Here is a 27,074-nt window from a genome sequence, read left to right as displayed (position 1 = left end):
CGCCCCCACTATTACATTGTTCGACTTAAAATTTGAAAATTGGAAATAACATAATTACGATAGTACATTTGGAAAAAAGTAACAAGCATATTTAGCCTAAAGGCAAATGTTGAATCCATATGTTAAAAATAAAATATGTTTCTCTACGCAATTTCCTTTTAAATGACGTATTATATATAAAAATATTTTACTATTTTTATGTTCCTTGTTGATACCCTAGCTTTTGATTTGTAATATTAAAACATTCAAACATCCGGTATACTTTGGTGGATTATTCTTAGGGCAATGAAATACAAAGTTGAAAATTGAGAATTATGCTTGTTTACTAAAGGTAGAGAATTGTAAGAGGAAATCTTTAATTTCATAAAACACAAAACCTCCACACAAGATAAACTAATCAACAATTAAATATTCAAAACAATTACTGTATTCCTTAAAGTAAAAGCACTGAAATCCATCTTTTGATGATTTCAAAAGAGAAACACAAAATTTACTTGTTGACCAAATGAATTTTTTTAACTAATTCCTCCATTGAAGTGGTGGTGACTCATGTAATTGATCTTATATGAGTCTTAATAATTTTAAAGGGTCGAAATAAAAAAGAAAATAGATACATTTAAAATTAAATTTTGGACAAAACATGTGGAATTTATCAACTAATTTAGTAGTATTCAAAATATTACTTATTTTATATTCAAAAAAAAATATTACTTATTTTTATTCTCTTACAAGAGTGGAGTAGTATTTTTTTTTATAGAGGTGTACTATTTTCCATGATGTTATCAGTAGTATAGTTTTTGTTTTGTTATTTTAGGACTCACAATTTTAAACCGATGGGTTAAAAAAAATGTTGATATCATAAAAAGAAACATTACATTTCGTCCTCCAATAATATGAAATCAGTTGACAACACATCCTCACCAGATGACCAGACAATAACTTAAGTGAAAATATCGTAATTATAAATACGTTAAATATTGTCGGCTTTGTGACTTCCTAATATCTTGTAAATATTAGACACCCTCTTCTACTCCCACATTTTACTCATTTTCAAATTGAAAATTGAAAATTGAAAATTTAAAATTATGAACGGTAAAAAAGAGTAATTTCGAATCCAATGTATACAATGAGTTGAATACACAATGATATTGATATTTTTAACTTCACATCTGCTAAAAAGAGTAAAAAATAGTCTTGAGGATAATATTTACTTTCTCTCTCTACTGTGTGTGTGTGTGTTATTTCTCTTTCATCATCAGAAAATCAAAGTAGTAAGCTGCTGTGCTGAGACCACACTTCTCGTGATTTGCATTTAAATCGTCTTCCCGTGTGCCCTAGCTTTCTTTTTTTCTCTCTTCTATTTTCCCGATCTATAACCCCATCTTCATCTTCTTTATCTCTATCTATTTCACACCCTAAATTTTCTCTCCAAACCCCTAATCCCCTCTTTCCCCTATATTCGGAACACCTCTTTGTCCGAACTTTGGTTTCAGCTCAACTGTCCGATCTGGTTCATGATATTGCTGGTCTGAAAAGGTTTCAGGTACTTTCTTTTCCTACTTACAGCTTAATTTTAATGAATGTTTCTTGCTTGAAATCATCTTCAGGTTAGGTTAAGTTAGGTTAAATGTATTGTATGTGTATCCTTTATCAGTTTGAGGATTTTGACCTGAATAATGTTGTTGCTTAATAGAGACGAATCATCTGTTTGCTAGCACAGTTTGTTGTAATCTTAATGTTTTTATTGTATTTTAGGTTATATACATAATGTATGTTCTTATTGTGCCCTATTCTAGTTTGTTTTGATTAATAGATCTTACTAATTTGATGTGAATGCATCTGATTTTGATTACATTTTTGTTTTGATTACATTAATTTGATTCAGTGAGGTTTAACTAGATTTCTGTTGTAGAACTGATTTTCATTATTCTATTTCTGACATTTGGTGATCATGAATTCCAGATGTTGGGTGCATATAAATAGAGCTGAATATCTTATCAATGTTTGAGGTTTCATTATGGTTGAAGAAATCCATAAGACGTCGATGCTTTGTTTACTGATTTTTGTGCTCCTTTACCTCCAAATTTTTTCCTCAAGAATGGGTTGATATGATCTCGTGAAGTTAATCACTCCATTTCAGTCTAAACTAGATGGGTTCACTTCCTGGTACCTGTGAAATTATTGAATTGCACGAAGAAATGGATTCAGTTAAACAATCTAAAGAAGTTAACCGTGGAGTGGACGGTAAAACTGGAAAGCTTCCAATGCTAAAAACAGGGCGTAGTTATGCATTAGAAGATGATATTAATCAGCTCTTTGAAGCAATTAATTTAAAAACTTCTGGTAAGCGTTTGAGTCAGTCTCTCCAATCAGATAGGGGCACATCAACTAAGAATGCATCAAAGAAGCCGATTGGTGTAGGTTCACCTCGGACATCTGGTTTTGGAACATCTGACTCTCCGACTTTGAAGCAGGCATTGAGGCGGTTAGCAGTTTCCCATGCATCGGAAATGGCTGCCATGAAGCGGTTGTCGAAGTCAGTTGCTTCTCCTCGGATCTCAGAAGCTGAAACTATACATAAGCTATACAGAACAGTGGTGGCTGAGCCCAACGAGGTGGGCCTTCCCCCAGATAAAGGTAAAGGGAATTTGTTAGAGATCTCAGTTGGAACTGAAATGGCTACAATGAATTCCTCACAGAAGCTTCACAAGTCTTTGCAAGTATCCAGGGCAAACTCACCGTCACCAAATGCCCGTTCTCCTAGAATTGTCGATGCAACTAAAAAAAATGCAAGTGGGGCCAAAATACCATCACGGAGAGATATTATTCCAGAGGCTAAAGAACTTGGAGGTACGAAAAATCATGGAAAGAAGTACTTGCCACTGACCAGGACAAAATCACCGACAACTAGTGCACATTCTTCTCCCAGATTGGCAGTTCTAACAACAATAACAACAAAGGGAAGTAGCACTAAAGTACCGGCACAAGACGAGATTCTTTCTGAGCCAACAAAAGTTTGTGGCGAGAACTCAACGCTAAAGCTTGGGGAAAAAGGGAAGTTGAATGCTGCACGGTGTTTACCTAATTCAAATACCGTCAGGGATGTACTGGAGGAAGATGAGAATGTCCCTACCCCAAAACTTGGGAAAGAAACATCGGTACCTGAGCTTGAGATAGGGTCGAAAAGCAAGCTGTATCCTGTACCATCTTCTTTCAGCTCTTCTGCTGGCATTAAAGTAAGCAAATCTCTTGCCAACAGAACACGTGCGGTGAAGCCAGTTTTCAAGCACAAGAGTGTTAAGAAAAAGAAATTAAAGCGGGATCGAGGTGAAGCAAAAGATGATGGCATGGCCATTGGTAGTAGTAAATTGGCCAAACATAAAGTAAAGCAGATTTCAATTTCTAAATCCAATAAATCTAGTATTCAAGGTGAAATTGAAGACGATGGCTTGCTCCCTAGTACAAGTCAACTTACTTGCCAAACTCACAACTTTAATCAGAAGAATGCTAGAAAGGAATATTCTTCTCCAGCATCCAGCAGCACAAGTCTGGGTGTCGAAGTCAATTCGGGTAATGTGGACAGCTGTGTGAGTAAACCGACTATCAATTCAAATACCCGTAAAGGTGGAACTGTAGGTGGAAAAGTGAGTAAGAGCACAAAATCAAGAGAAAAGGGTGACTTCTCCCAAAGCTCAAAGAGTAGTATCGGTGAGTATAGCACGAGCACTAGCATCAGTGAGGAAAGCAATTTAAGTGGGTCAAGTTTTAGCGCCAGTAGGCCTCACATGTCGAAAGATATGAGATGGGACGCCATCCACCAAGTTGAGGCACGATATGGCAGCTTAGGTTTGAAGCATTTTAAGTTACTTAAACGGCTTGGTTGTGGAGACATTGGAACTGTCTATCTTGCAGAATTAAGTGGAACAAACTGCGCATTTGCTTTGAAGGTTATGGACAATGAGTATTTAGCTTGCAGGAAGAAGATGCCAAGGGCCCAAACTGAGAGGGAGATACTGCAGATGCTAGACCATCCTTTTCTTCCTACACTTTATGCTCATTTTACAACGAATTCATTCTCTTGTTTAGTTATGGAGTTTTGTCCAGGGGGAGATCTGCACGTTCTTCGGCAGAAGCAACCCACCAGGTGTTTCTCTGAACAAGCAGCCAGGTAATTAGCTTCAGCCAAATTCCCATTTCTATCTAGTTCTAGACTTTAGGCAATGTGCATATATAAAGATATACTTATACACATTGATAGCCTTGTTTCATATATTTGATTATCGAGTGGTATCTAATTCTTATTTAAGCTAATGGGGTAGAAGAGTAGTTTTGTTTTGAACTTAGGGAGCTCTTTAACTTGGTGGCTCCTCCGAAGCACTTGAAGTTAAGTCTCATTACAACTAGAAGTCTAGAACACAAAAATAACAAGCTATACTATTCTAAATCTGTGAACCTAGGTTCTAATACGCATGAAATGAGCTGCTGAGTTGACAAAATGTCAATATACCACTTTTGAGTTAGGATCGTTGTGATTCTTTTCTCACCGATTAGCCTAGGTGGAAGTACAGATATCTTACAAATTTTTTTTTAGAGGATAATTCTAGAAGCCTCCACTTGGATTAAGTCTGGCCAATTCAACCCTTCGTCCTTGGTCTTTTTTCGTTTTTTGTTTGAGAAGTCTCTTGGTCTCCTTTCACACCATAAATTTTGTACTTGCTTCTGTATTGTTTCATGGGCAATATTTTGATGAAACATGATCTTATGCCTTAAATTTGCACAGTAGATGAGAGAATATGATTGTTCAGGTACTACTCTCTTTGCTTATAAAGATCTGTTCTGCCACTAATGTAATGCCCTTTCATTATTGCAGGTTTTATGTTGCTGAAGTCCTACTTGCATTAGAATACCTACACATGCTTGGAGTTATATATAGAGATCTAAAACCAGAAAATATTCTTGTCCGAGAAGATGGCCACATTATGCTCTCAGATTTCGACTTATCCCTCCGATGCTCCGTAAGCCCAATGCTTCTTCAATCATCTTCGCCAGTCACAGAGCCTACCAAAAATGCGTCAGGCCCATGCATAGGATCCAGCTGCATTGATCCTATATGTCTCCATCCATCCTGTGTCCAAGTATCATGTTTCACACCAAGGCTACCCACTGCAGGAAAACCCCGAAAGCAAAAGTCGGACCTGCCAGCCCAAGTCAGCCCACTGCCACAACTCGTAGCAGAGCCCACCAGTGCAAGATCAAACTCATTTGTGGGTACCCACGAGTATTTAGCCCCGGAGATTATCAAAGGAGAAGGTCATGGTAGTGCTGTCGATTGGTGGACATTTGGTATCTTTCTCTACGAACTTATATATGGTAGAACCCCATTTAAGGGATCTGGAAATGAGGACACCCTGTGCAATGTTGTGGCAGAGAGTCTCAAGTTCCCAGAATATCCATTAGTGAGTTTTCAGGCAAGGGATTTGATCAGAGGTTTATTGGTTAAGGATCCTGATAATAGGTTAGGATCCATAAAAGGAGCTACAGAGATCAAGCATCACCCGTTCTTCGATGGGTTGAATTGGGCCCTGATCCGATGTGCTGTTCCGCCCGAATTGCCTAAATTTGTTAATCCTGTACTTGCTGCAGCAGCTTCAGCTATGGAGAAAGAAGATAGCAAATGTATTGAGTTTAACGATACTGGAGATCACCTTGAGATTGAGCTTTTCTAGCAAAACATATAGTATTGATCTCTCTATTTGTATTGGCTTATGATGTAAATGTAGGTGTTGAAAATTGGGGAAAATCTAGATGTCTATCTGTGCCTGTGTATGGTATAAATATCATTTAAAGATATTGGAAAAGTCAGTATCTGAATGTTCAGGGCATTAAAACTGTAAAATTGGATTATTTGATGTTCTTCCAGAAATGGGTTTTGCTGAAAGAATCCAGATTTCAGAAATAACAGTGACATTATAATATTGAAGAAATGAGCTTTCCATGAGAACCAATCTTATCCTTGCAACCTAGAGAGAGAGAGAGAAAAAAGGAGAGGTAGAGTAGAGAGAGAGAGAGAGAGAGAAAAAAGGAGAGGTAGAGTAGAGAGAGAGAGAGAGAGAGAGAGAGAGAGAGATGAGTTTGTACTACAGTAGTACTAGAGTGCCAATGGCAACATATCCAAAATCACAATTTTGCCACCACCTTCCTCCATTTATGCTGAACTCCCAATTCATTATCCTTCCCAAATTTCCTTCTTCTTCTCTCAACCTTGGAAAAGGAATTAGGGTTTCCTTCAAACCCACTAAAAATTCTACTGTAAAAGCATCAATGACCTCCATTAATTCACCAGCAGACAACAAACCCTTCTCGGTTCTGTTTGTTTGCTTAGGCAACATCTGCAGAAGTCCAGCAGCTGAAGGTGTTTTCACAGACATCGTCAAGAAAAGAGGCATTGAATCAAAATTCAAAATAGATTCTGCTGGCACAATTGGTTATCATGAGGTATTTTTTTTTTATCAATCAAAAATACATTTTAGATGATTTGAGTATACTATTTGACCTAATTAGGTTAATTCTTTCAAGGGTGATCCAGCTGATCCAAGAATGAGAGCAGCTTCTAAACGACGTGGGATTGAAATAACTTCCATTTCACGCCCAATTCAACCATCTGATTTCAGAGATTTTGATCTTATCCTCGCAATGGATATGCAAAACAAGGGTATGAATATTTCCTTTTAGTCGGAGTAGTAGTCATTTAAGAATTTTTCAGGATAATCCATCTTTTTTATGTCTGACTCAATTAGATTCAAAATCAGCTAGAGTTAACTATTTTGATGAGTCAGACACAAGGCCCAGATAAAAAAAAAATAAACATACTGAAAATTTAACAAAGTCAGATGAGTCAGATCTAAATTATAAAAAACAAACACCTCGTAGAATTTCAATTTCTAATAAGTAGTTCCTTTCTTTTCTTTCTTCTGCATTTTGTTCTTGATGTTTTTCGAAGTAGATGATATTTTGGGTGCACTTGAGAGGTGGAGATTCAAGGAAACTCTTCCTAATGATGCTCATAAAAAGGTTAGATGGAGAGAAAGTTAATGAGATTCTTCCTATATAAGATAAAGCCACAAATTTAGGTAGCTTCTTCTTGGTTTTTTCACTAATACCAGAAATGGGTTTATACAGGTTAGGTTAATGTGCTCATACTGCAAGAAACATGATGAGAAAGAAGTCCCAGATCCTTATTATGGAGGACCTCAAGGTTTTGAGAAGGTAAAAATCATGTATATATCTAAGCTGTTGGAGTCAGGTCTCAGAAATTGGCTCGTTACAAGAGTAGTCCGAGTCTATTCCAATCTGTACACTTGAATTAGTTGTTCTGTTTGAAACTTCGAGTTGTCATAGTTTAATTTGAGCGACGAGAGGAGTTTGTGGTCTATTTGTATATGTATAATGTGAGCCCATATATTTTCGGTTGAAAATCGGCCACGTTACTCGGCTCTAGGATCAGTCCTCGATGATCCCGACCCCATCCATACCCCAACTACGTAGTTTGACATGACTTTATATTAGGGAATACTAATACGGTTTTTATTTAACATAGTTTCTCATTTTGGTACTTTTGTGTTGCAGGTTTTGGATTTACTAGAAGATGCTTGTGAATCATTGCTTGATAGTATCATCTCTGAAAACAGTAATTTTTCAGGTTCATCATAGAAATGTCTTTTGGGTTTGGAGATTCCAAAATATAGTCTGAATGGTACTCAGATTCAACCATTCCTCAGAGTTTCATCTTCATTGAAACAAAGGATGTAAAAAATCATGTGGAACCTGCAATTTCGATTGACTAAAGATTCTAAATTTACATTCAATCTCAAGACTAACGCGACAGGCACTCTTGTGTGGTTTTAGGCCTCTCTCGCCCTAAACACTAGCTAAAGAAGTGAGCTTTCCCCGATCTCCCCTCAGTCACTTATAAACGGGGCTGACATTCTCCTTCTGCAATTGTTATGGTGTTATTCCAACATTCTACCATCATACGTTTTAATTGTGATAGACTGTTGGACATTCCGGCCTGAGACTTGTTGCTTTGATGTTTTCTGTGTGAAGCATTAGTGTTGGGACTCGGGTCCTATGGGTCCGGCTCACGGCCTCACCTGAAGAGGTAGCTCAACAACTCACACCATATTTATGTTGTGACCACCAAATTTCATCCCGTTGAAGGGAACCATATGTGACACCCTTTCTCTAGGCTTAAAGACGTAGGTTACGAGTTACGAGTAAAGTCTTGGTCTATTGATGCTTGATCCTACGAAGTGGAGTGGGTCAACCAAAGTCTGAAGGCCTTTGTGATCAGTTTAGATTGGCCTAGCATCAGCCTTCTGAGCGGCGGTTGACCCACTTTTCATGCCCAACATCATTTTTCTTAAGTCTTAAAGGAGGGCAAATTTGATGAGAAAATTAATCATCCGTCCGATAAATCCAATTTTGTGAGTTTTTATTCCTGCGGACTAATAAATACAGAAAGTGGACATGTTTTTATTCCTGCCGACTAATAAATACGATTCTAAATTTTGAATCCTCAACCTAAAATTCGAAAGATCGGCACTAGTCTTTGACACTCTGCACTGTTCTATGTAATATTTTGGTCTCTCTATTGTGCCCAACCCAGTACCCATTGAGAGGTTGTCCCAATTCATAGTCGGGAAATTGAGCGTTTCTTTTACTTGATCAACTCATCATCCCTATGCTACTATTCTGCTAATCAAATTTACTATGCTACTATTCTGTGGATCATATGGGAAATTAGATGTGATCACTGTTTTCAACATGAAATAAACTCCCTTTCACAGATAATAAACATGATACCATCTTTCCCTAAAAACAACATCACATAAACAAACATGAACCAAATCTCACAAGGAAAGTGGCAACCCCCAGAACCGACATGTGTGAAAATTAATGTAGATGCTTCCTTTATCAATGTTCACGAAATAACATGTACCAGCCTTATTATCCATGATTCCGATTCCAAATTCATAGAAGCTCATACCTTTACAACCAGAAGTAGAAATAGCGAGGAAAGTGAAGCCAAAGCAATCCTCAGTGGCCTCATTTGGGCGGCAGAACATAATTATAGAAATATCATCATAGAAAGTGACAACATCAACATTATCAAAAACATACAAAATAGCAAACATGGAGTCCATTGGCAATCCAGAATTCACATCCAAAAAATTCACGAAGTCAAACGAAGGATTGAAAAGGTGCAATTCAAATACACGAATAGAAAATTCAATTCTCCTGCAGATAAATTAGCTAAATGGGCTAGAAAGAAGAATAAATCGAAGACTTGGAGCAATGTACCTTATTTTATAGTTTCTATGTATTGTAATGACATTTTGCGTTCTTAATATGATATTTACCTTTCAACAACAAAAAAAACTCATCATCCCTGTACTTCTGCGTTATTGTAACTTTTATAATTTAGCAAGCTTACACCCTTTCAAATTTAACAAACTCATGTTGTTTGGGCTTTACTTTAAATGAACAATGATAGTATTACAATTTGCTCTAATGTTCTTGTAGCTTTTCAGAACAATCGTCAGCTTTGTTGTAGGTAAATCCAACCTTTCAATCTTGACCTTCAAATCCTTGATTAAGGCCGCAACTTTGAGGCATAAAGAAAAATCTCTATGAACATAAAGACTCAGTCAATCAATATTGACTTAAAGGGCATATTATCTTTTAACCCAAAAATTTACTTGTTTGAGATCCCCTAATCTTTAGGTGTGAGCAGCGATCGGTTGCCGACCATTTAAGGTCAGGCCGAAGTCAAACCAATCAATGTCGGTTTGGCTAAATCGTCGGCCGAAGTCGACCGACTTCTTTCGACTCGGTTCGGTTTGACTCGATTGAGTTCGGTTGGTCGGTCCGGTCGAACTCAATTAACCAAATCAAAAATGAGAAAAAATAACCTCAAGCAAGTAGAACAAAAATTAAAATTCAATACCACTCTTTAAACTATCATAGATATCAATACCTGTATTTCTTAGTTCGGAATCCATATTAAGTAATGATTGTTGGGATTTTTCATCATTATAGACAAGAATCAAACATGTTATCAATTCTTAACAATGAAAACCATTTCAGGAGTCAGATTTGATGAATAAAGAGATGAAATTTAAATGAGTTACTTACCCGAATCATTAGAAGCCATGATGATGATGATGAAGCAAAATCTTCTAAACCTAGAGAGATCTCTGTAGTTTTGTCTTAATGGGAAGAGAACAAAATCAGAGTGATGTCTCTCTGGTTCAGGGATTTGCCCATTTATGAATCGGAATTCCCAACCAGTTATTGGAAGTTACCCAAATTATTACTAAAGAGCCCATCATTCTTTAGTAATAATACTCAAGGGCTCTACACAATGCATATCTATAATATGCCCCCCACACAATATAACTGATATTAAATAGGTCCACATAATAATTAATTAGACCACTAAGGACCCTCAATCGAAATAGCCAACATATTATATATTATGAACCTCATATTAAGTCCACATAATCATTAGTATTGAAAAATACTAACAATCTCCCACTTGGACTTTATATGATTCTGAATTATATAATACGAAAAACTTTAGTGCGCGCATAAAAGGCTATTTCTGAGCTTAGAAATATCACGTCCAATCTGGTTCATTAATCACATTAGCAAAGGATCAAAACGGCGTTCGTCGCATTTGTTCATGACTAGACCTTTAATGGTCACATTACTAACGTAATTAACAACATAGATCAAGTGTGGATGTGTAGCTTGGAAATTACATGTTATGTGATCTATACATGCCTATTTCCAACTAATCCAGCGACTCCACAGAGTCCAACTTTCTCCACATGATTCCTCAATAGAAAGTTGTAGTACTGAAGTTCAGAATATTGAGATGAAATACATACTTTTATTAAAACTTAAAACTTGTACAAGATTAATACAAAATACCGTTAAGTTCAAAGAACATAAACTGAAGGATCCAATAAAATGAACAAATAAACTCCCACTAATCAATAATATCAAGGGGTCCTAGAATCCCCATACGGACCACATGTTCACAAAACACTTTAGGCGGTAAACCTTTAGTGAACGGGTAAGCTATATTGGAGTTTGTGTCAATGTGCTCAATGCACACTAAACCATTCTGAACTCGATCTTTTACCGCAAGATACTTTATGTCGATGTACTTAGACTTCGAAGAACTTCTGTTGTTCTTTGAGTACAACTCGGCTGCCTTATTGTCACAATAAATCTTCATTGGTCGTTCAATATTATCGACCAATTTCAAGTTAGAGACAAAATTTCGAAGCCATATAGCATGATTAGATGCTTCAAAGCAAGCTATGAACTCTGCTTCCATGGTTGAAGAGGCTATAAGAGTTTGCTTAACACTTTTCCAAGAAATAGCTCCTCCAGCCATCATGTAAATGTATCCGGATGTTGATTTTCTACTATCAATACATCCAGCAAAATCTGAATCAGAGTATCCTACGATCTCTAGGTGATCGTTTCTCCTGAAGGTGAGCTTGTAATCCTTCGTCCTCTATAAATATCTCATAACCCGCTTTACGGCCTTCCAATGATCTAGACCTGGGTTACTCAGATATCTGCCCAACATTCCTACAATAAAGGCCAAATCTGGACGTGTACAGACCTGTGCATACATAAGACTCCCAACTGCAGACGAGTATGGGATCGTCTCCATTTCCTTCTTCTCAAGATTCAATTTTGGACATTGGAGCAAACTAAATTTATCACCTTTTGCCACAGGTGTGTCTCCTGGTGAACACTTTTCCATGCCAAAGCGTTGGAGAACTTTATCGATATAAGCCTTTTGAGAAAGACTGAGGATGCCTTTTGAGCGATCTCGGTCTATCTGAATACCCAAAACAAATGAAGCATTTCCAAGGTCTTTCATTTCAAAATTATTTGAAAGAAATACCTTAGTTTCATGCAACATGCCTATATCACTGCTTGCTAGTAGAATATCATCTACATACAACACCAGGATAATGAATTTGCTCCCACTTATCTTGAGATATATGCACTGATCAATGATATTTTCCTTAAAGCCAAAGGAGGTAATAACCTCATCAAATTTCCGGTACCATTGTCGGGACGCCTGCTTTAAGCCATAAATGGACTTCTTTAACTTACATACAAGCTGTTTTGAGCTACTCGACTCAAAATTATCAGGTTGTATCATATATATGGTTTCTTCAATGTTTCCATTAAGAAACGCTGTTTTTACGTCCATTTGGTGAAGCTCCAAATCATAATGAGCTACCAGAGCCATGATAATCCTTAGAGAATCCTTCGAAGAGACTGGCGAGAATGTCTCTTTGAAGTCTACTCCTTCCTTCTGTGTAAAGCCTTTAGCGACAAGACGTGCTTTATATCTTTCAACGTTACCTTTTGAGTCTCTTTTGGTTTTAAAAATCCATTTGCAACCAATTGGCCTCGCCCCTTTAGGTAACTCGACAAGATCCCAAACATCGTTGTCAGCCATAGACTTCAACTCTTCCTTCATGGCCTCAATCCACTTTTCACAATTTGAGCTCGTTTTGACTTCATTAAGAGAAGTTGGATCGTTTTCCAATCCTAAGTCATATTCGTGCTCATTAAGATAGACAATGTAATCATCAGAAATTGCCTTTCTTCTTTCTCGAGTGGATCTTCTAAGTGGCTCCTCAACTTCAGGTTGTTGATTTAGGACTTCCACAGTTACTTCCTCTGTTTCCAAAGGTGCTTGTCCAGCTTGTATAGGGAAGGGTTCCTCATCTACTACAGGATTGGTCTGTATGATTGTATTTGATGAAATACCTTGATTCACGGGCTGAACAATGAGAGGTACTATGACTTGATCATTGTCAGTAGTGACTATAGGAGAAGTATTTGCATACTCCTCCTCAAATACAATTCCTTTATTTTGACTACTCCCACTGTAATCAACATCCTCAATGAACTTAGCGTTCCCTGTTTCGAAGAATGCCTTGTGTGAGGGATCATAAAATTTATAACCCCTCGATCTTTCAGAGTAACCAACAAAATAACAACTAATTGTCCTCGAGTCCAGTTTCCTTTCGTTAGGCTTGTAAGGCCTAGCCTCAGCTGGACAACCCCAAACATGCAAGTGCCTAATATTAGGTTTCTTGCCTGTCCATAACTCGTAAGGGGTTTTAGTTATTGCTTTACTTGGTACTCAATTCAATATATAAACTGCAGTTTTTAGGGCATCGCCCCATAGTGACTCTGGTAAAGAAGAATGACTAATCATGCTTCGTACCATGTCTTTGAGGGTACGGTTTCGTCTCTCAGCTACACCATTTTGACTTGGAGTTCCCGGCATGGTGTATTGAGGGACTATACCACACTCACTCAAATATTGGGCGAATGGTCCTGGACGTTGTTCTCTTGAACCGTCGTATCTGCCGTAGTATTCACCTTCACGGTCAGATTTGACAGCTTTAATCTTCTTGCCGAGTTGGTTTTCAACTTCAGCTTTGAAGATTTGAAACTTGTCCAGTGATTCTGATTTCTCCTGGATAAGGTAAAGGTATCCATAGCGCGATTAATCATCGATGAAACTAATAAAATAACGTTGTCCATTCGATGATGCCTTAGGAAATGGACCACATATATCTGTATGTATTAGTTCCAACGGTTGAGTAGCTCTATATGCGCCTTTACCTCGTTTGTTTGTTTGTTTGCCCTTAACACATTCTATGCAAATTTTATATTCAGAATCGTTAAGGGAGTCAAGAATTCCTTCAGACACAAGTCTTTTGATTCTCTCCTGAGAGATGTGACCTACTCGTTTGTGCCACAATATGCTGGAATTCTCATTAGCTAATCTCCGCTTTGTACCCAAAGTGCTAATATGTAAATTTTTATCACAATTAGACTTTATGGTGTTTAATAGATACAATTTATCAATTAAGTTACCAGTACCAACAATATCAGACTTTAGAGAAATACTAAATAATCCATTTCCAAATGAACAAGTAAAACCAGATTTGTCCAGACAAGAAACAGATATTAAGTTCCGTCTAAATGACGGTACAACAAAAGTATTTTCTAAATACAGATAAAAACCAGTACATAACTGAATTCTAAAAACACCAATAGCTTCCACTTTAACCATAGTTCCATCGCCCACGAAGATGTATCTTTCACCATCAGACGGCGTTCGGTAGTGGAGACAATCCTGCATAGTGACACTAATGTGAGTAGTAGCTCCTGTATCTATCCACCATGTGTCACTTGGTACAATAGCTAAATTAACTTCAGAACAAACAAAGTTCAGAAATATACCCTTCTTAGCACGCCAAGCGGCGAATTTTGAACAATCCTTCTTCACATGACCAGTCTTTTTACAAAAGAAACAGGAAGGTCCTGAGACCTGTATTTCTTTTGCTTTAGTCTGTGATGTTCCACCCACTGCAGTTGCTTTACCTTTAGTTTTGTTTCGCTTAGCAAACTTCTTGACTCCTGAGGTCGAGGCTAAGTGAGCACTTTCAGACATCTCCCGATTGATCCTCTCTTCTTCCTGAACACACTGTGTTATAAGCTCATTCAAACTCCATTTATCCTTCTGAGTATTGTAAGAGATCTTCAGTGTGTTATATTGAGCAGGAAGTGAAATGAGGATCAAATGAACAAGGATGTCATCTGATAGTTCCAATCTGAGTTCCCTGAGTTTAGAAACCAGATTAGACTTCTCCATAATGTAATCTCTTATGTTCCCCTTTCCTTTGTACCGCATGGTGACAAGCTTTGTTAATGCAGTGCTTATCTCCACCTTCTCACTCGCTGTGAAGCGATCAGAAAGTTGCTTAAGGAACTCCTTAGCACTCGTCTCAGTCAAGCCACTGCTTATTGAGTCCGGAATTGAGTTTTGCATGATCATTAAGCTCATACGGTCAGACCTTTCCTATTTTTCAAAAGCGACCCTCTGTTCAGAGTTACTTAAGTCTGTCAGAGGTGCTGGGCGGTCAGTCCTGAGAGCAACATCTAGATCCATACAACCAAGCACAATCATCACGTGCTTTTTCCATTTCTTGAAATTTGTGCCGTTAAGCACAGGAATGTTGTTCATGTTTGCAGATACTGCAGATACTATAAAATAAAGAATAACAAAATACATATATGCTCAATTAGAGTTCAAATTACATAAGACAAAAATTAACAACAATTGAAAACAACAAAAGTTGCAATTTGTGGGCCCATTTCAAGATATCAAGTGTAACATCACTACCTAGTCTTTGGACAGAGATAGTAACATACTAGTGATACTCTCGGATATTGGTACAAGATCTGCCAAATATTATGCCTTTCTTTGGACCGACATAATATTCGCATGACAACTAAGTATACCACATACCCTCGTCATAAGGCAATTTAAGGCTTCCCTGAGACCGGTAAAAGTTACCTTCCTTTGGGCCGATCACTTCACATGGACTAAGACATGTTTATCTGCATCAACTATGACATTTTACCCAACAGGGGTCACTTTGGTGACATGTCAGTTCAATGTCATAATCAGTGCAATAACCATCTAAGTTCTTGTCAAAATAAAATAATAATATTTTGAGACAAGATTAAATTAATAGCCTAACCTTATGTACAATGGTTATCAATATGTATCAACATATATCAATATATTTCATGTATAACAAATGTCAATTCATGATAATCAAATAAAGAATTTCAAATATATGTATAAAACAGAGACATTTTTGAAATTCCACCCAAATTTTGTTAAACATCCATAATAATCAACCAAACATATACCTAAATATTTGGAACCAAAAGTATTAAAAAATGTTACTGTATCCAAAATAATTTTGATTCATAATTCCATGAGGGAGGGATACTATATAGCGGAATCTCTATTAAAAGTTATTAACATAATATAATTTTATATTAGGGGAGACAAAAAATAATTAATCAAGTTTTATGTGTCCCTAAATCACTTAACACAATCATTAAACCAAATTAACAGTATCTAATACTTAATTTTCTCTACAGAAGTAATAATCATCAGAGAATTTATAAAAATATTATCTACCCAAATATCTCTCAACTACCCAAATATTCAAACAGAGAGAGAGATTAGGGGAGAGGAATAGGGGAAAACTAACTACGATTTCTATTATTCCTCCCTAAATCAACCGAATCACAGAAGATAACATTCAAGATCTTTATTATTTAAAATAAAGGTAGTTACTGATGTTCTATAAAATATTAGATCTCCCAAATATTCACAGAAACTAACAGATTTAGGGATAATCTAAAGGTAAAACAGTTTCTTACGAATTATCTTAAACATCACAAACATGGTGAACAAAACACATAAAATCATCTCAAAATTCATACAAATAGTGGCTCTAATACCACTTGTTGGGATTTTTCATCATTATAGACAAGAATCAAACATGTTATCAATTCTTAACAATGAAAACCATTTCAGTAGTCAGATTTGATGAATAAAGAGATGAAATTTAAATGAGTTACTTACCCGAATCATTAGAGCCATGATGATGATGATGAAGCAAAATCTTCTAAACCTAGAGAGATCTCTGTAGTAATTTTGTCTTAATGGGAAGAGAACAAAATCAGAGTGATGTCTCTCTGGTTCAGGGATTTGCCCATTTATGAATCGGAACTCCCAACCAGTTATTGGAAGTTACCCAAATTATTACTAAAGAGCCCATCATTCTTTAGTAATAATACTCAAGGGCTCTACACAATGCATATCTATAATATGCCCCCCACACAATATAACTGATATTAAATAGGTCCACATAATAATTAATTAGGCCACTAAGGACCCTCAATCGAAATAGCCAACATATTATATATTATGAACCTCATATTAAGTCCACATAATAATTAGTATTGAAAAATACTAACAATGATAACTAAATTATAGTATTATAATGTATATAAAATTATATATGCATAAATTATATATTTGCATAGTTCGGTCGGTTCGGTTGGTCGGTCCGATCGAACTCACCCCTACTAATCTTCATCTTCTCTCTTCACCTTCACAACTTCCGACCCATAACCACCATTTCCGACCACTGATCACTTCACATACACTCTCTCTCACTATCTTTCCTATTCTTTCTCATTGTTTCTCTATCTCGCTAGATCTATCTCTCTCACATGTATATCTCTTTTTCTCTGTAAATCTCTCTTTCTATATAGATCTATCTCTCTCGCTCTGTAAATATCTCTTTCTCGTTGCTGCTAGTTCGTGGTCGGTCGACGAGCCAACGAAACATTTCATGGTCGACAAACCACGAAATCCTCCTCGAGGTCCGGTTCCAACGAAAAGAATACTTCCTTTCACCAAAACTAGTGTTTGAGAGAGAGGGGAAGAGAGATTGAGAGGAACGAGATAAGAGGGAGCTAGAGAGATTGTGAGAGATAGCTAGAGAGTAGGAAACGATATATATATATATATATATATATATATATATAGAGAGAGAGAGAGAGAGAGAGAGAGAGAGAGAGAGAGAATATAGGAAAACGATCGAGAGAGGAGGTCAGTGAGAGGAGAGAGGGAGATAGAGATAAAGAAAGACATTAGGAGATGAAGATTAAAGGTCAAATTTTAACCATGTAAATTTTTGGACTAAAAAGTAAATACGCCTCCAAAAATAATCATGTGTTTAGATGAGTTTGATAAAGTTGGTACGTAATTTCTTGGTAGGATATTTTCCCTTTCACTACATCTAGTTAAAACCATTCTCCTTTCAATTTCTTTCTTGGATTGGAGTTATTTTTCTTTTTATGTATGATACTTCCCGAAATCTTCAAACAAATTTTCTCTTTTAATTACTAAGTAATTTCTTGCTTCTATTAGTCGCGTAATTAAATATTTTTGTTATCACGATTTCTTTTTTCTACTTGTTGTACACATATTACATCTTGTTTTTTCTCTCAGTCTAATCAGCATAACTAATAATAGTTTATAATCTACCTACTTATTTTTATATATTCCAATTATATTTATTCTAGAAATATTAGTACTATATTTTGTACAAAATAATAGGTCATAATGGTATTAAATTAGGTCCACCACCCTTTGGTGTAACGGTTGGACACCCCTCTTAAGACCATGAGGTCGTGGGATCGAGTCTCGGTGGAAGCTGTTGCCATCAAGATTTATCCTATGTAATGTAGGCTATAAATAATGTAATAATTTGTCGGGCTTTAGGCCTCTTTGTTGTCGGGCTTTAGGCCTCTTTATTGTCGGGGTTTAGGCCTCTTTCATTCTCGGTTTAAATTAGGCGGTTGTCGTGCTTATTACATCTCTATGATGCATCAATGCCTTGTAACGACTAACGTAGATCGTAGTCGAATTCTCAAAAAAAAAAAAAAAAAAAATGGTATTAAATTAGACTCCCTTACATGTAAACTACTTCTTTAGATATTGAACAGTACTACCTGTCTGTGCCCATATACCTGACATAAACTATAATTTATCAATTATCCGGCGGGTCCCGCGGCAATGGCAGTATGTGTGTTTGATACGCCACACGAGGGGCATTTTTGAATTCCACCGAAGTCCAGAAATTTTTAGCGGGACCCACACTCACGAACTTACCGAAAATATCCCCCTAATTTTCAAGTCATATATTGGTCACTCAATATCTGCCGTCAATCAATTTATTAATCAACGGTCAATGATCATCTATTTTTCACGTTTCTTTTCAGTTTTTCATAAACCCTAGATAAAGTTGGAACGGACGCCCCTTTCTCTCTCTCTCTCCTGACAAGAAAATTTGTGGAAAATCTCTTCCTTTCTCTATCTAACTATTTTGGTAGCGAGTGAGCTTCAATCGAAGTGATGTGAGAAAGATTAAACCCTAAAATCCTCTGAATCTCGTTCTTCCTTCTTCATACGAGAATAGTTAAAGACTTTCTGGTTTTGAAGTGTTTGAAAGTTGAATCATTTATGGTGGTTAGAATCGATATTAGGTACAGATCTCTGAAGGATTTTGTTATGTTGGATCAAATGAGTGTTTAAAGAAGAATCCACATGATTAAAGTTCGATAAAAGAGTTTAATTTTGAGGAAAAGACTGGTTCTTGAGTTTTCCCCCTTTTTGAGGAAATTTCCCCCATGCCTTCTGTAGGCATGAGACGTTCAACTAGGGTTTTTGTACCTAAATCTGGTCTAAAAGATGTTGATGGAGCAACAGTTTTAAGATCTGGAAAACGGTTATGGTCGTTATCTAGTGGTGATGGAAAATCAGGTAGAGGAGGAAGAGAAGATGAATGGTTTCCAGTTCTTCAAAGTTCAAATCTTTCTGCTTCTGCTGATGATTCTAATTACAAGAGTAATAGTCGGACTAGAATGAATCAGAAGAATGACATCTCTGTCAAAAAATCTGGAAGAAAAGTTGGACAGAAGAGGTCTAGATCAAAATCGAATTCAAAATCAAAATCGTATGAAAATGTGTCGTTATCTATTGAAGAAAACAACCAGATGTATGGCAATGGTTATGATCGAAAAAGGCGGAGATTAACTGAAAAAAGGAACGATTTTTCATCGTCAGGAAACAGGGTTGTGGAAGATAGAATGTTTGGGATTCAATTTGTTCGTCAACATAGAAGGAAGACAACTTTGGGTTCATCTTCAAGTAAAATTTCAAACCAATTTTCGATTTCAGAAGTTAATATTGGAACTCATGATTTGGCGGGAAATTCTTCTTTGTTGGATAAGAAAGATGAATCACTTAATTTCGTATCAAAATCGATCCTTGATGTAATTATTGAGCCTTCTAACTATTCTTCTCAAAGATTTACTAGTTTCTTGGTTTCAATTTTGAACTTCATGAGAAGATCAAGTGTGGGAGGGTCAAAGCTTGCTGTTTTTATGTGTTCTGATCCGATTTCTCAAGTTTTCTCTCGACATGGAATTCATTTCTCTCCTGTGAGTCACATTTTCTGATAGAAATTTTTTATATTTGCATTATGCCATCTCTGTTTTAAAGCTACTTCTTTTCTGTTTCTTACTTAGATTTCGATTTTCAGGATCTTAGAGGAAGAAACAATACATTTCTGACTGGAATTTGCAAATTTTGGGGGGCGCAAGATTTCGTACCTATGTTTTCCTTGAACTTCTCTGCAATTCCAAACTCATTTACAAATTTGCATTTTAGGATGTTTCTTAGGTCACAGTATCAATTGGCTGAACTCTCAAGGTATCTCATTGAGTTGTCCATGAAACCGAAGAGAGTTCCTGATATAAGAAACCGACTTTCTAGCATTTCTAATGAGATGGGTCTCTCTCTAAATAAGATAATGACATCTCTAAGATCTAGGAATAGGGCTGGAAAGCTTCATGGTAGGAGTTTTCCATCTGGGGAAAGGAGAAGATCAATTAGGCATAATACTAAATCCAGGAATATAAAGAAGAAGGCTTCTCGAAGGTCATCAAGAGTAAGAACTCCTTCCGTTGTGTGCTTGCCAAAGAGTGTCCATGAAGTTGCTAATACGTTTGATACTGGGAAGGTTCCTTCCACAAACTCTAGTAACAAGCAGAAGAATCAGTTTCAGAGTGGCTCTTGCAGTAATAATATCATCAAGGAGCTCAATCAGAACGTGGACTCGATGTGTTGTGATGGAAATATATTGGTTATTGAGACTGATAGATGTTATAGGGAAAAAGAGGCCAAGATAACGTTGGAGTGCTCAGCCTCAAAAGAGTGGTACCTTGCAGTGAAGATAGGAGGCACGGTAAGGTATATGCATAAAGCTCATGAGGTTATGAAAACTAGCACAACTAACCGATTTACCCATGCCATGATATGGACATCTTGGGATGGTTGGAAACTGGAGTTTTTCGATAGGCGAGAATGGTTTATTTTTAAGGAGCTTCACAAGGAGTGTGTCAACAGGAATGTGCAGGCGGCTTCTGCTATGGAAGTCCCTGTTCCCGGGATACATGAAGTAGGCAGCCATGTGGACGAGGGAAGCATTCCCTTTGTCCGACCCTCCGCTTATATTAAAATGCATAATGACGAAGTAACAAGAGCTGTGATGAGGAAGACTGCGAACTATGATATGGATTCAGGTGATGAAGAATGGTTAAAAGATCTAAATAATGATTTTCTTAGTAAAGATGATGGTTCTCTGATACATGTTTCAGATGAGAAGTTTGAGGAAATGATAGATGTATTTGAGAAGGCTGCTTATTGCACCCCGGATGATGTTTCCAATGAGAATGGAGCTACTAAACTCTGTTCAGATCTTAAGACCGATATGGTTACATCTGTCTATCAATACTGGGTGGAAAAACGTAAACGGAAGGATTCTGCTCTGCTGAGGGTGTTCCAGGTAAGCATGTTTTTTCGCTCCTGCTTTAAACATGTGCAAGGTCTGTACTTTCGAGTTTCAGCTATATCCTTATTTTGTGAAACATAAAGGTGAGAACTGGGGAAACTTCTTAATTGGGTAGTTAATTAATTTGGTATTTCTCGTCAGGCCAGGTGAAGATATAAAGAATGGGTTGAGGTTAAAAATAGTAGTTACTCGTACATGTAGTCATGTACAACTGTACGCTGTAGGTTCCTAATTTTTCCGAATATAATAACGTCTTCAAGAACTTCAGTATTTTATAAATCTTTATATCGTATACGTTGTATTTCTTTCTGCTCTTGTACATAATGTGTGTTAGTCCATTGCCGATATTTTCTTTACTTTTTCATCCCTTACCCTTATTTGTGTGATTTTTTGCGAGTCATCCATATCCTCGTGAGTCCTGGCATCAGTTTCTCTGTATCAAAGCATGTCACTGTCAATAGGATATGATCTTTACTTTCATGGGTTGTGATTGTCTATACATGCGTTCACAGTATGCAATCACATATATCCCTGTATTCCAAAACATGGTTAAAGAACAGTATATCCGTATATGCTTATTGTTGTGGATATGTTTGAAGGCATGCATACCACGTAAGGATCTCCACTTGTTTCATCTTGTTGGAAGCGGAAAGTTTGTTTAAGAAAAAGAGCTTATATACATCAATTGAATGTATTCAATGTTCTTGACGTGTCTTTTGGAGAAGTTATTCGATAGAGATTTGTAGGTAGTATACTATGAATTGGTATTAAGAGAAAGAACAGCAGGCTTCCAAAACAAGAAATATGATGATTTTTTTCTTGATATGGTTTGATATTGTCTTTAATGGAAAAGCGCGGCCTTTATATTCTATTTAATGCCTTGTACTATTTGTCGTTATTTTTATTATATTCTATTTTATGAATTTAACTGGATTCTAACGACCTTAAATATTGCTTTGCCGGCAGTGCGCTCCGCCAAGACTAACTCATGTGTTGCAAAAGCCATTTCTTCGTAAGAGAAGATCATTCAAGAGGCAGGCGAGTAGAAATGGAAATGGCAACCAACGAAGTTTCTTGCAAGGTGTGTTTCCCTTAGTTTCATCGTCTTGTCAGTTGTTTCTCTTGTTTTCCTTACATTTCTGATATTTTTCATATCATGACACTATGCAGTTGGGATCGTCCGATCCACCCGAGTAACTTGTGGATTGGATCGGGATGGGGGTAGACCGAGCTGATCCCGTGGCCGATCCCTTCTGAGTCAATTCTATGTATAATGATTGTATAAATATGAACAAAGTTGTATTATATATAAATAGCTTGGAAGGTGGCCGATCCCAAGCCAAGTCCATTACGGGACACAGGGTTGTTACTCTGCTGATTCTGTTCCCAGATAATGTCTGACAAGTATAATATGGAAATCACCTGTTACATTGTTGTTTGAATCGAAATCAACTTGTTAACAACATGACATAAGCTATTGAACATTGTCACGACAATGATCTGAAAACTTGTCTTCAATGATTATGATCAGCCTTTGCAGATGAACAAGAACAGGACACCCTCCGCAGAGTGGAGAAAGCCAAAGATGCCGAAATTGCATCAATTGAGGTAGCGATTCTCAAGCGAAAGAAAGCACAGGAACTCATGGAGATTGCCGACTTGGCCATGTACAAAGCTACCTTGGCTTTGAAGATTGCTGAAGCGGCTGAACTTGCAGTTCCTATGGATTCTTTTGTTTCAGATATACTTGAATAATCAGTGAGAATGCAGGAGAAAGGTGGTGTGGGTGACTTGGAAGTTTTTGTTCGGGAAAACTGCCGAGGATGATGAATCTCTGAAGAGGTATTTACTAGTGAGGAGCCCTATAATTTTGTGAAAGTTGACGAATATTTTTGTAGATTTTTGTATCATTATTACAGTCCAAATATGTAAAAAAAGACTTATTCAACTTTGATGCTAGTAAAAAGTACAGCAATTACGACACATCTGAGTGTTTAGTTAAAGCATTCTTTCTCCGTCTGATCTTCTTTTAGGAAAGAGAGACGACTTCTGACCTCGAGTCGTTCTTTTGTTTATTTTAGTAGACAATATAACTCAAAAAGCTCTCATCAAAAAAAAAAAAAAAAAACTCAAAAAGCTCACAAGATGATGTAGCTAACCTTGAATTATGATAATATCTCTGACCTACTGCTCAAAAAATAATTGTAGTGGAGGGGAAGGAGCGGTAGAGTCTTGATGGCACAAGTGATAAAATGATATTTCTTACATTTTCGTCAATTACTTAAAAATTATTTCTACTTCAAATTTAGAAGTCTTTATTTTTGGTGGCCAATACGTGGACAACCGTTTTTCTTATATGAACAACTATTTTCGGGTCCGGTGCGAGATAATTATGTTTGACTTAGTTGACTTTAATTTCATAAGGGGACAACTCCATAAGACCTTAAATATTAACAGTTGCCAATTTGTGGACCTTTAACATAAACTATAGTTAGTCTTATTTTCGAAATTTGTTTCAAACCATTAGAAATTTCATCAGAATCGGACTGAAGAAACTCCTCCAAATCTTTTGAAACAACTCCAATCATCTTAGATGTTTCTTCAAATATTTTGAAACAACTCCAATCATCTCAGATGAATCAGCAACTACTTCTATAACAGAAATTAGGGCACCAATTAACTTCATTAACCTCTTTTCTTCTTCACAACAGAGGGTAGGTTATAAACCTTATAAGCAGTAACACCAAATTCCAAAAGCAGCGAGTAACAAAATCCATTTTTCCTTCTTCTAGAGGAATTCAAACCCTTTTGCACAATTTGGAAATCCATAAATGAGAAAGCTAGGGTTCGGGTTCTTGTCAATCGCTAGTTCTTGTATTAGGGGTTTGTGAATGTTGATGATTGAGAGGATGTTTGTCTAGGAATTTAATTAATAGCAGGAGAAGAAGAAGAAAGATAAAGAAACGAACCTGGTGTGAAACAATGACGTCAAAACCAGTTTCAAGAAAGAGAGAGAAAGAGAGAGGTTTCTTGTGGGGCTTCTGCTTTTTTTTTTGATGAGAAATTGTGGGGCTTCTGCTGTTAATTGAAATTTGACATTTTTTGAGAAAAATATCAGTATATCACATGCTTTGATTCACAATCAACAATGCAAAATATCAGTAATCAACCATTTCTTTCCCTTTTGTTTGATTCACAATCAACAATGCAAAATTTTCTCTCTTTACAAACTTGGATGTTTGTGATGAAGAAGTGGTAGAAGATGAAGACCGAACTTAGAGTTTATAGAAAAAAGAGTCTCAAAAAAGAGGGATGAGTTAAAATAAAACATCTAATTCTAAGAGGACTTGAGTGAATATAATAGAGAGTTGTCCCTTTAAAAATTGTTGTCTATATAAAAAATTTAATTTGGTTGTCCACGTATTGGCCACCTTATTTTTTATCTTATGTTTGGGTGTATTTTTTATGGCAACCCTACTAAAAAGATCAAAAGGATGACATCTTAAGGGGGGACCAGACTAAAAAAATTGGTCAGTATCATCTCATTGGAGATCCCACAATGGTGCATATTAGAATAGTAAAAAATATACTCAACCCCCCCCCCCCCCCCCCCCCCCCCCTCACGAGACTCCTACTTGAACCACTTCTGAAAGAAATAAACAAAAATTTCTATATCCTCTACGTGGATTTCTCTGACAGGGTTTAAGTGGGAGTCATAGGAGGTGGGTCATGTAGACTTGTTGTATTGGAATCACCTACACAAGCCTCTTAAAATGCCTTGTAGAACTACTAAAATGCTAAGAATAACCTATTATACTAGTATTCCTTTTTTTACTCCCTATAAATAATTTTACCACATGATACAAGTGCCATGTCAATTCTTGCTTTGGCGGCCCAGAGAAGTCAGAATCGATATAGAAGAAAGAAAACAGAAACCACCAAAGATTCAGGATTCAGAAAGGAGTCTCTTCTTAAACCAAATAGCAGTAAGGGCTCAAGAATCCTGTTTATTTACCATCCACAACTCAAGATTGGATTGTTTAGACATATACATATTCAGCTTTGTTGCTTTAGAAAATGAATATTTGTAGATTATTATGTCTTTGTATGACCTATTGATCCTCTTGAATTAGAGGTTAAAATAGAAGATGTGAAAACATTGTATGCCAAATATGTTTGTAATTAGACTTCACCTTGTTCACCTTTTATAAATCTGACTTTGGAACTAAAAGAATTTTTAGGAAGCTCTTACATTTGTAATAGTACATGATCTCGAGTTTAAAATAGTCATACATTATAACAACTATCTTTTATGAAACAACAATTGTTAGTATGGTTTTATTATATTTTCCTTTCTGACTTTTTTCCAGTCCTTTGACCCGGGAGAATTGCCCCGGGAGAAATCACATATAATAGTTGTGTTTCGTTATAACCTAGTGGTCAGTTTATGTTAAGATATCCCACATAAAGATATTCAGAACCAATTATAGTCAAAAAAGATATCCCATATAAAGATATTCAGAACCAATTATAGCCAAACTTGACACAACAGGTGAAGTCGACATTATGGTTTCAAAAGCACCATGGATTATCAGAGAAGATATTTTTCTTATTGAAAGATGTGAAAAAGACAAGACTCCGGCAGAATACACATTTGACAAGGTGTGGTTCTTTATTCAGTTTCATGGACTTCCTACGTCATTCCTCAATGCCAAAAGGATAAATACTCTGCCAATCAAATAGGTAGTTTCGTCCCAACTACAACCTAAGATGAAGGCAGATGAACAATGTATGGTCAAACAAACTACGGACCCACGTTGGGACCCGTGGGGTCATGTGCCCCCACAGGTCTAAAATTTCTTGTTCTAGACAAAGGCAAAGATCATATAAATATGTGTAAAACCCTATCTGACATTAAAGATGGTGTGGTGGTCTCACATGAAGCCCTATGCGCAACAGGTCTTGTGTTTAAATCCGACCGTCTTCTTTTTAGTTGTTTTATGGATAAATTCGTTAAAATGGCCCCTAGTTTTCTATTAGCCATCCTATTAGTCCTATGTTACTCCGTTGTTACCCCTTATTTACAGGTCAATTCATCTTTTAGTCTCTTTTTCTTTGAAAATTCATTGTTGATTCCTTATACATTGTTAGAGCTATTTTGTCTTTTTAGTTGTTTTATGGATAAATTCGTTAAAATGACCCCTAGTTTTCTATTAGCCATCCTATTAGTCCTATATTACTCCGTTTTTACCCCTTATTTACAGGTCAATTCATCTTTTAGTCTCTTTTTCTTTGAAAATTCATTGTTGATTCCTTATACATTGTTAGAGCTATTTTTCTTCATGTCATCCTTATGCCTCATTTTTATTTCATTTTCTTACATATATATGTGAGTGTGTGTTGTTTTCCGACTATGTTATTAAAATGAGTTGGTCCTCTCTATTTCCTTCACTTCTCTATACAATTCGAACGTGTATACTACTCCTTTTTTATATTGGTTACAATCAACACAACTTGTAAGTCAATAGTAATTGAGTTGGCTTAGAATGTGACAGTAATGTATAAAAATCACTCGATCGGACGTCAAATCAAGATTTTTAAAAGATTTAAAACTCATTATAACTAAAAGTGCCCCCACAAAGCAATTTATCTGGGTCCGCCACT

General features: G+C 36.5%; 4 protein-coding genes across 8 annotated transcripts; 3 read left to right on the top strand and 1 right to left on the bottom strand.

Annotated features, from left to right (window-relative positions):
- Positions 1-965: 965 nt before the first annotated feature.
- LOC147558500 (serine/threonine-protein kinase KIPK2-like) lies at positions 966-5,984 on the top strand. Its single transcript, XM_086660194.1, has 3 exons — positions 966-1,543; positions 1,963-4,168; positions 4,871-5,984. Exons 2-3 carry the CDS (start codon positions 2,151-2,153, stop codon positions 5,724-5,726), a joined length of 2,874 nt encoding a protein of 957 aa, XP_086516320.1. The 5' UTR covers positions 966-1,543; positions 1,963-2,150; the 3' UTR covers positions 5,727-5,984.
- Positions 5,862-7,865, top strand: LOC147558499 (uncharacterized). Of its 2 annotated transcripts, none has more exons than XM_086660196.1 (6): positions 5,862-6,053; positions 6,101-6,495; positions 6,577-6,712; positions 7,004-7,071; positions 7,180-7,266; positions 7,627-7,865. In XM_086660196.1, the coding sequence occupies exons 2-6, from the start codon at positions 6,127-6,129 to the stop codon at positions 7,708-7,710; spliced, it is 744 nt and encodes a 247-aa protein (XP_086516322.1). In that variant the 5' UTR covers positions 5,862-6,053; positions 6,101-6,126; the 3' UTR covers positions 7,711-7,865. The 2 variants fall into 2 exon arrangements, with proteins under 2 accessions (XP_086516322.1, XP_086516321.1); XM_086660195.1 differs by having other exon boundaries at positions 5,995-6,053; positions 6,119-6,495.
- Positions 7,866-14,012: 6,147 nt separating this feature from the next.
- Positions 14,013-15,165, bottom strand: LOC147558498 (uncharacterized). Its single transcript, XM_086657527.1, has 2 exons — positions 14,362-15,165; positions 14,013-14,254 (listed from the first exon to the last, which is right to left on the bottom strand). The coding sequence occupies exons 1-2, from the start codon at positions 14,963-14,965 to the stop codon at positions 14,226-14,228; spliced, it is 633 nt and encodes a 210-aa protein (XP_086513653.1). The 5' UTR covers positions 14,966-15,165; the 3' UTR covers positions 14,013-14,225.
- A 3,561-nt stretch (positions 15,166-18,726) lies between these two features.
- LOC147558497 (Enhancer of polycomb-like transcription factor protein) lies at positions 18,727-23,393 on the top strand. Of its 4 annotated transcripts, none has more exons than XM_086660191.1 (5): positions 18,803-19,998; positions 20,100-21,141; positions 21,217-21,404; positions 22,377-22,491; positions 22,942-23,393. In XM_086660191.1, the coding sequence occupies exons 1-5, from the start codon at positions 19,186-19,188 to the stop codon at positions 23,163-23,165; spliced, it is 2,382 nt and encodes a 793-aa protein (XP_086516317.1). In that variant the 5' UTR covers positions 18,803-19,185; the 3' UTR covers positions 23,166-23,393. The 4 variants fall into 4 exon arrangements, with proteins under 4 accessions (XP_086516316.1, XP_086516318.1, XP_086516317.1 ...); XM_086660193.1 differs by having other exon boundaries at positions 18,808-19,998; positions 22,581-23,393; XM_086660190.1 differs by having other exon boundaries at positions 18,727-19,998; positions 20,100-21,404.
- The last annotated feature ends 3,681 nt before the right edge of the window (positions 23,394-27,074 follow it).

This window comes from Eschscholzia californica, unplaced genomic scaffold (genome assembly GCF_041429995.1).
Source record: "Eschscholzia californica isolate CP2 unplaced genomic scaffold, dmEscCali1.0.p SCAF_2, whole genome shotgun sequence".
NCBI lineage: Eukaryota > Viridiplantae > Streptophyta > Magnoliopsida > Ranunculales > Papaveraceae > Eschscholzia > Eschscholzia californica.
The sequence above is the reverse complement of the archived record's forward strand: the minus strand, read 5'-3'. Positions and strand labels throughout refer to the sequence as shown.

Excerpts from the sequence above, each read along its gene's own strand:
- LOC147558497 (XM_086660190.1), top strand. The coding sequence starts at position 19,186 with ATGCCTTCTGTAGGCATGAGACGTTCAACTAGGGTTTTTGTACCTAAA. Across the intron at positions 19,999-20,099 it reads ATGGAATTCATTTCTCTCCT|GATCTTAGAGGAAGAAACAA; the intron begins GTGAGTCACATT and ends TTCGATTTTCAG. Across the intron at positions 21,405-22,376 it reads CTCTGCTGAGGGTGTTCCAG|TGCGCTCCGCCAAGACTAAC; the intron begins GTAAGCATGTTT and ends CTTTGCCGGCAG.
- LOC147558500 (XM_086660194.1), top strand. The coding sequence starts at position 2,151 with ATGGGTTCACTTCCTGGTACCTGTGAAATTATTGAATTGCACGAAGAA. Across the intron at positions 4,169-4,870 it reads TTCTCTGAACAAGCAGCCAG|GTTTTATGTTGCTGAAGTCC; the intron begins GTAATTAGCTTC and ends TCATTATTGCAG.
- LOC147558499 (XM_086660196.1), top strand. The coding sequence starts at position 6,127 with ATGAGTTTGTACTACAGTAGTACTAGAGTGCCAATGGCAACATATCCA. Across the intron at positions 6,713-7,003 it reads AATGGATATGCAAAACAAGG|ATGATATTTTGGGTGCACTT; the intron begins GTATGAATATTT and ends TTTTCGAAGTAG. Across the intron at positions 7,267-7,626 it reads GACCTCAAGGTTTTGAGAAG|GTTTTGGATTTACTAGAAGA; the intron begins GTAAAAATCATG and ends TTTGTGTTGCAG.
- LOC147558498 (XM_086657527.1), bottom strand. The coding sequence starts at position 14,965 with ATGAGCTTAATGATCATGCAAAACTCAATTCCGGACTCAATAAGCAGT. Across the intron at positions 14,255-14,361 it reads CGCTTGGCGTGCTAAGAAGG|GATTGTCTCCACTACCGAAC; the intron begins GTATATTTCTGA and ends GTCACTATGCAG.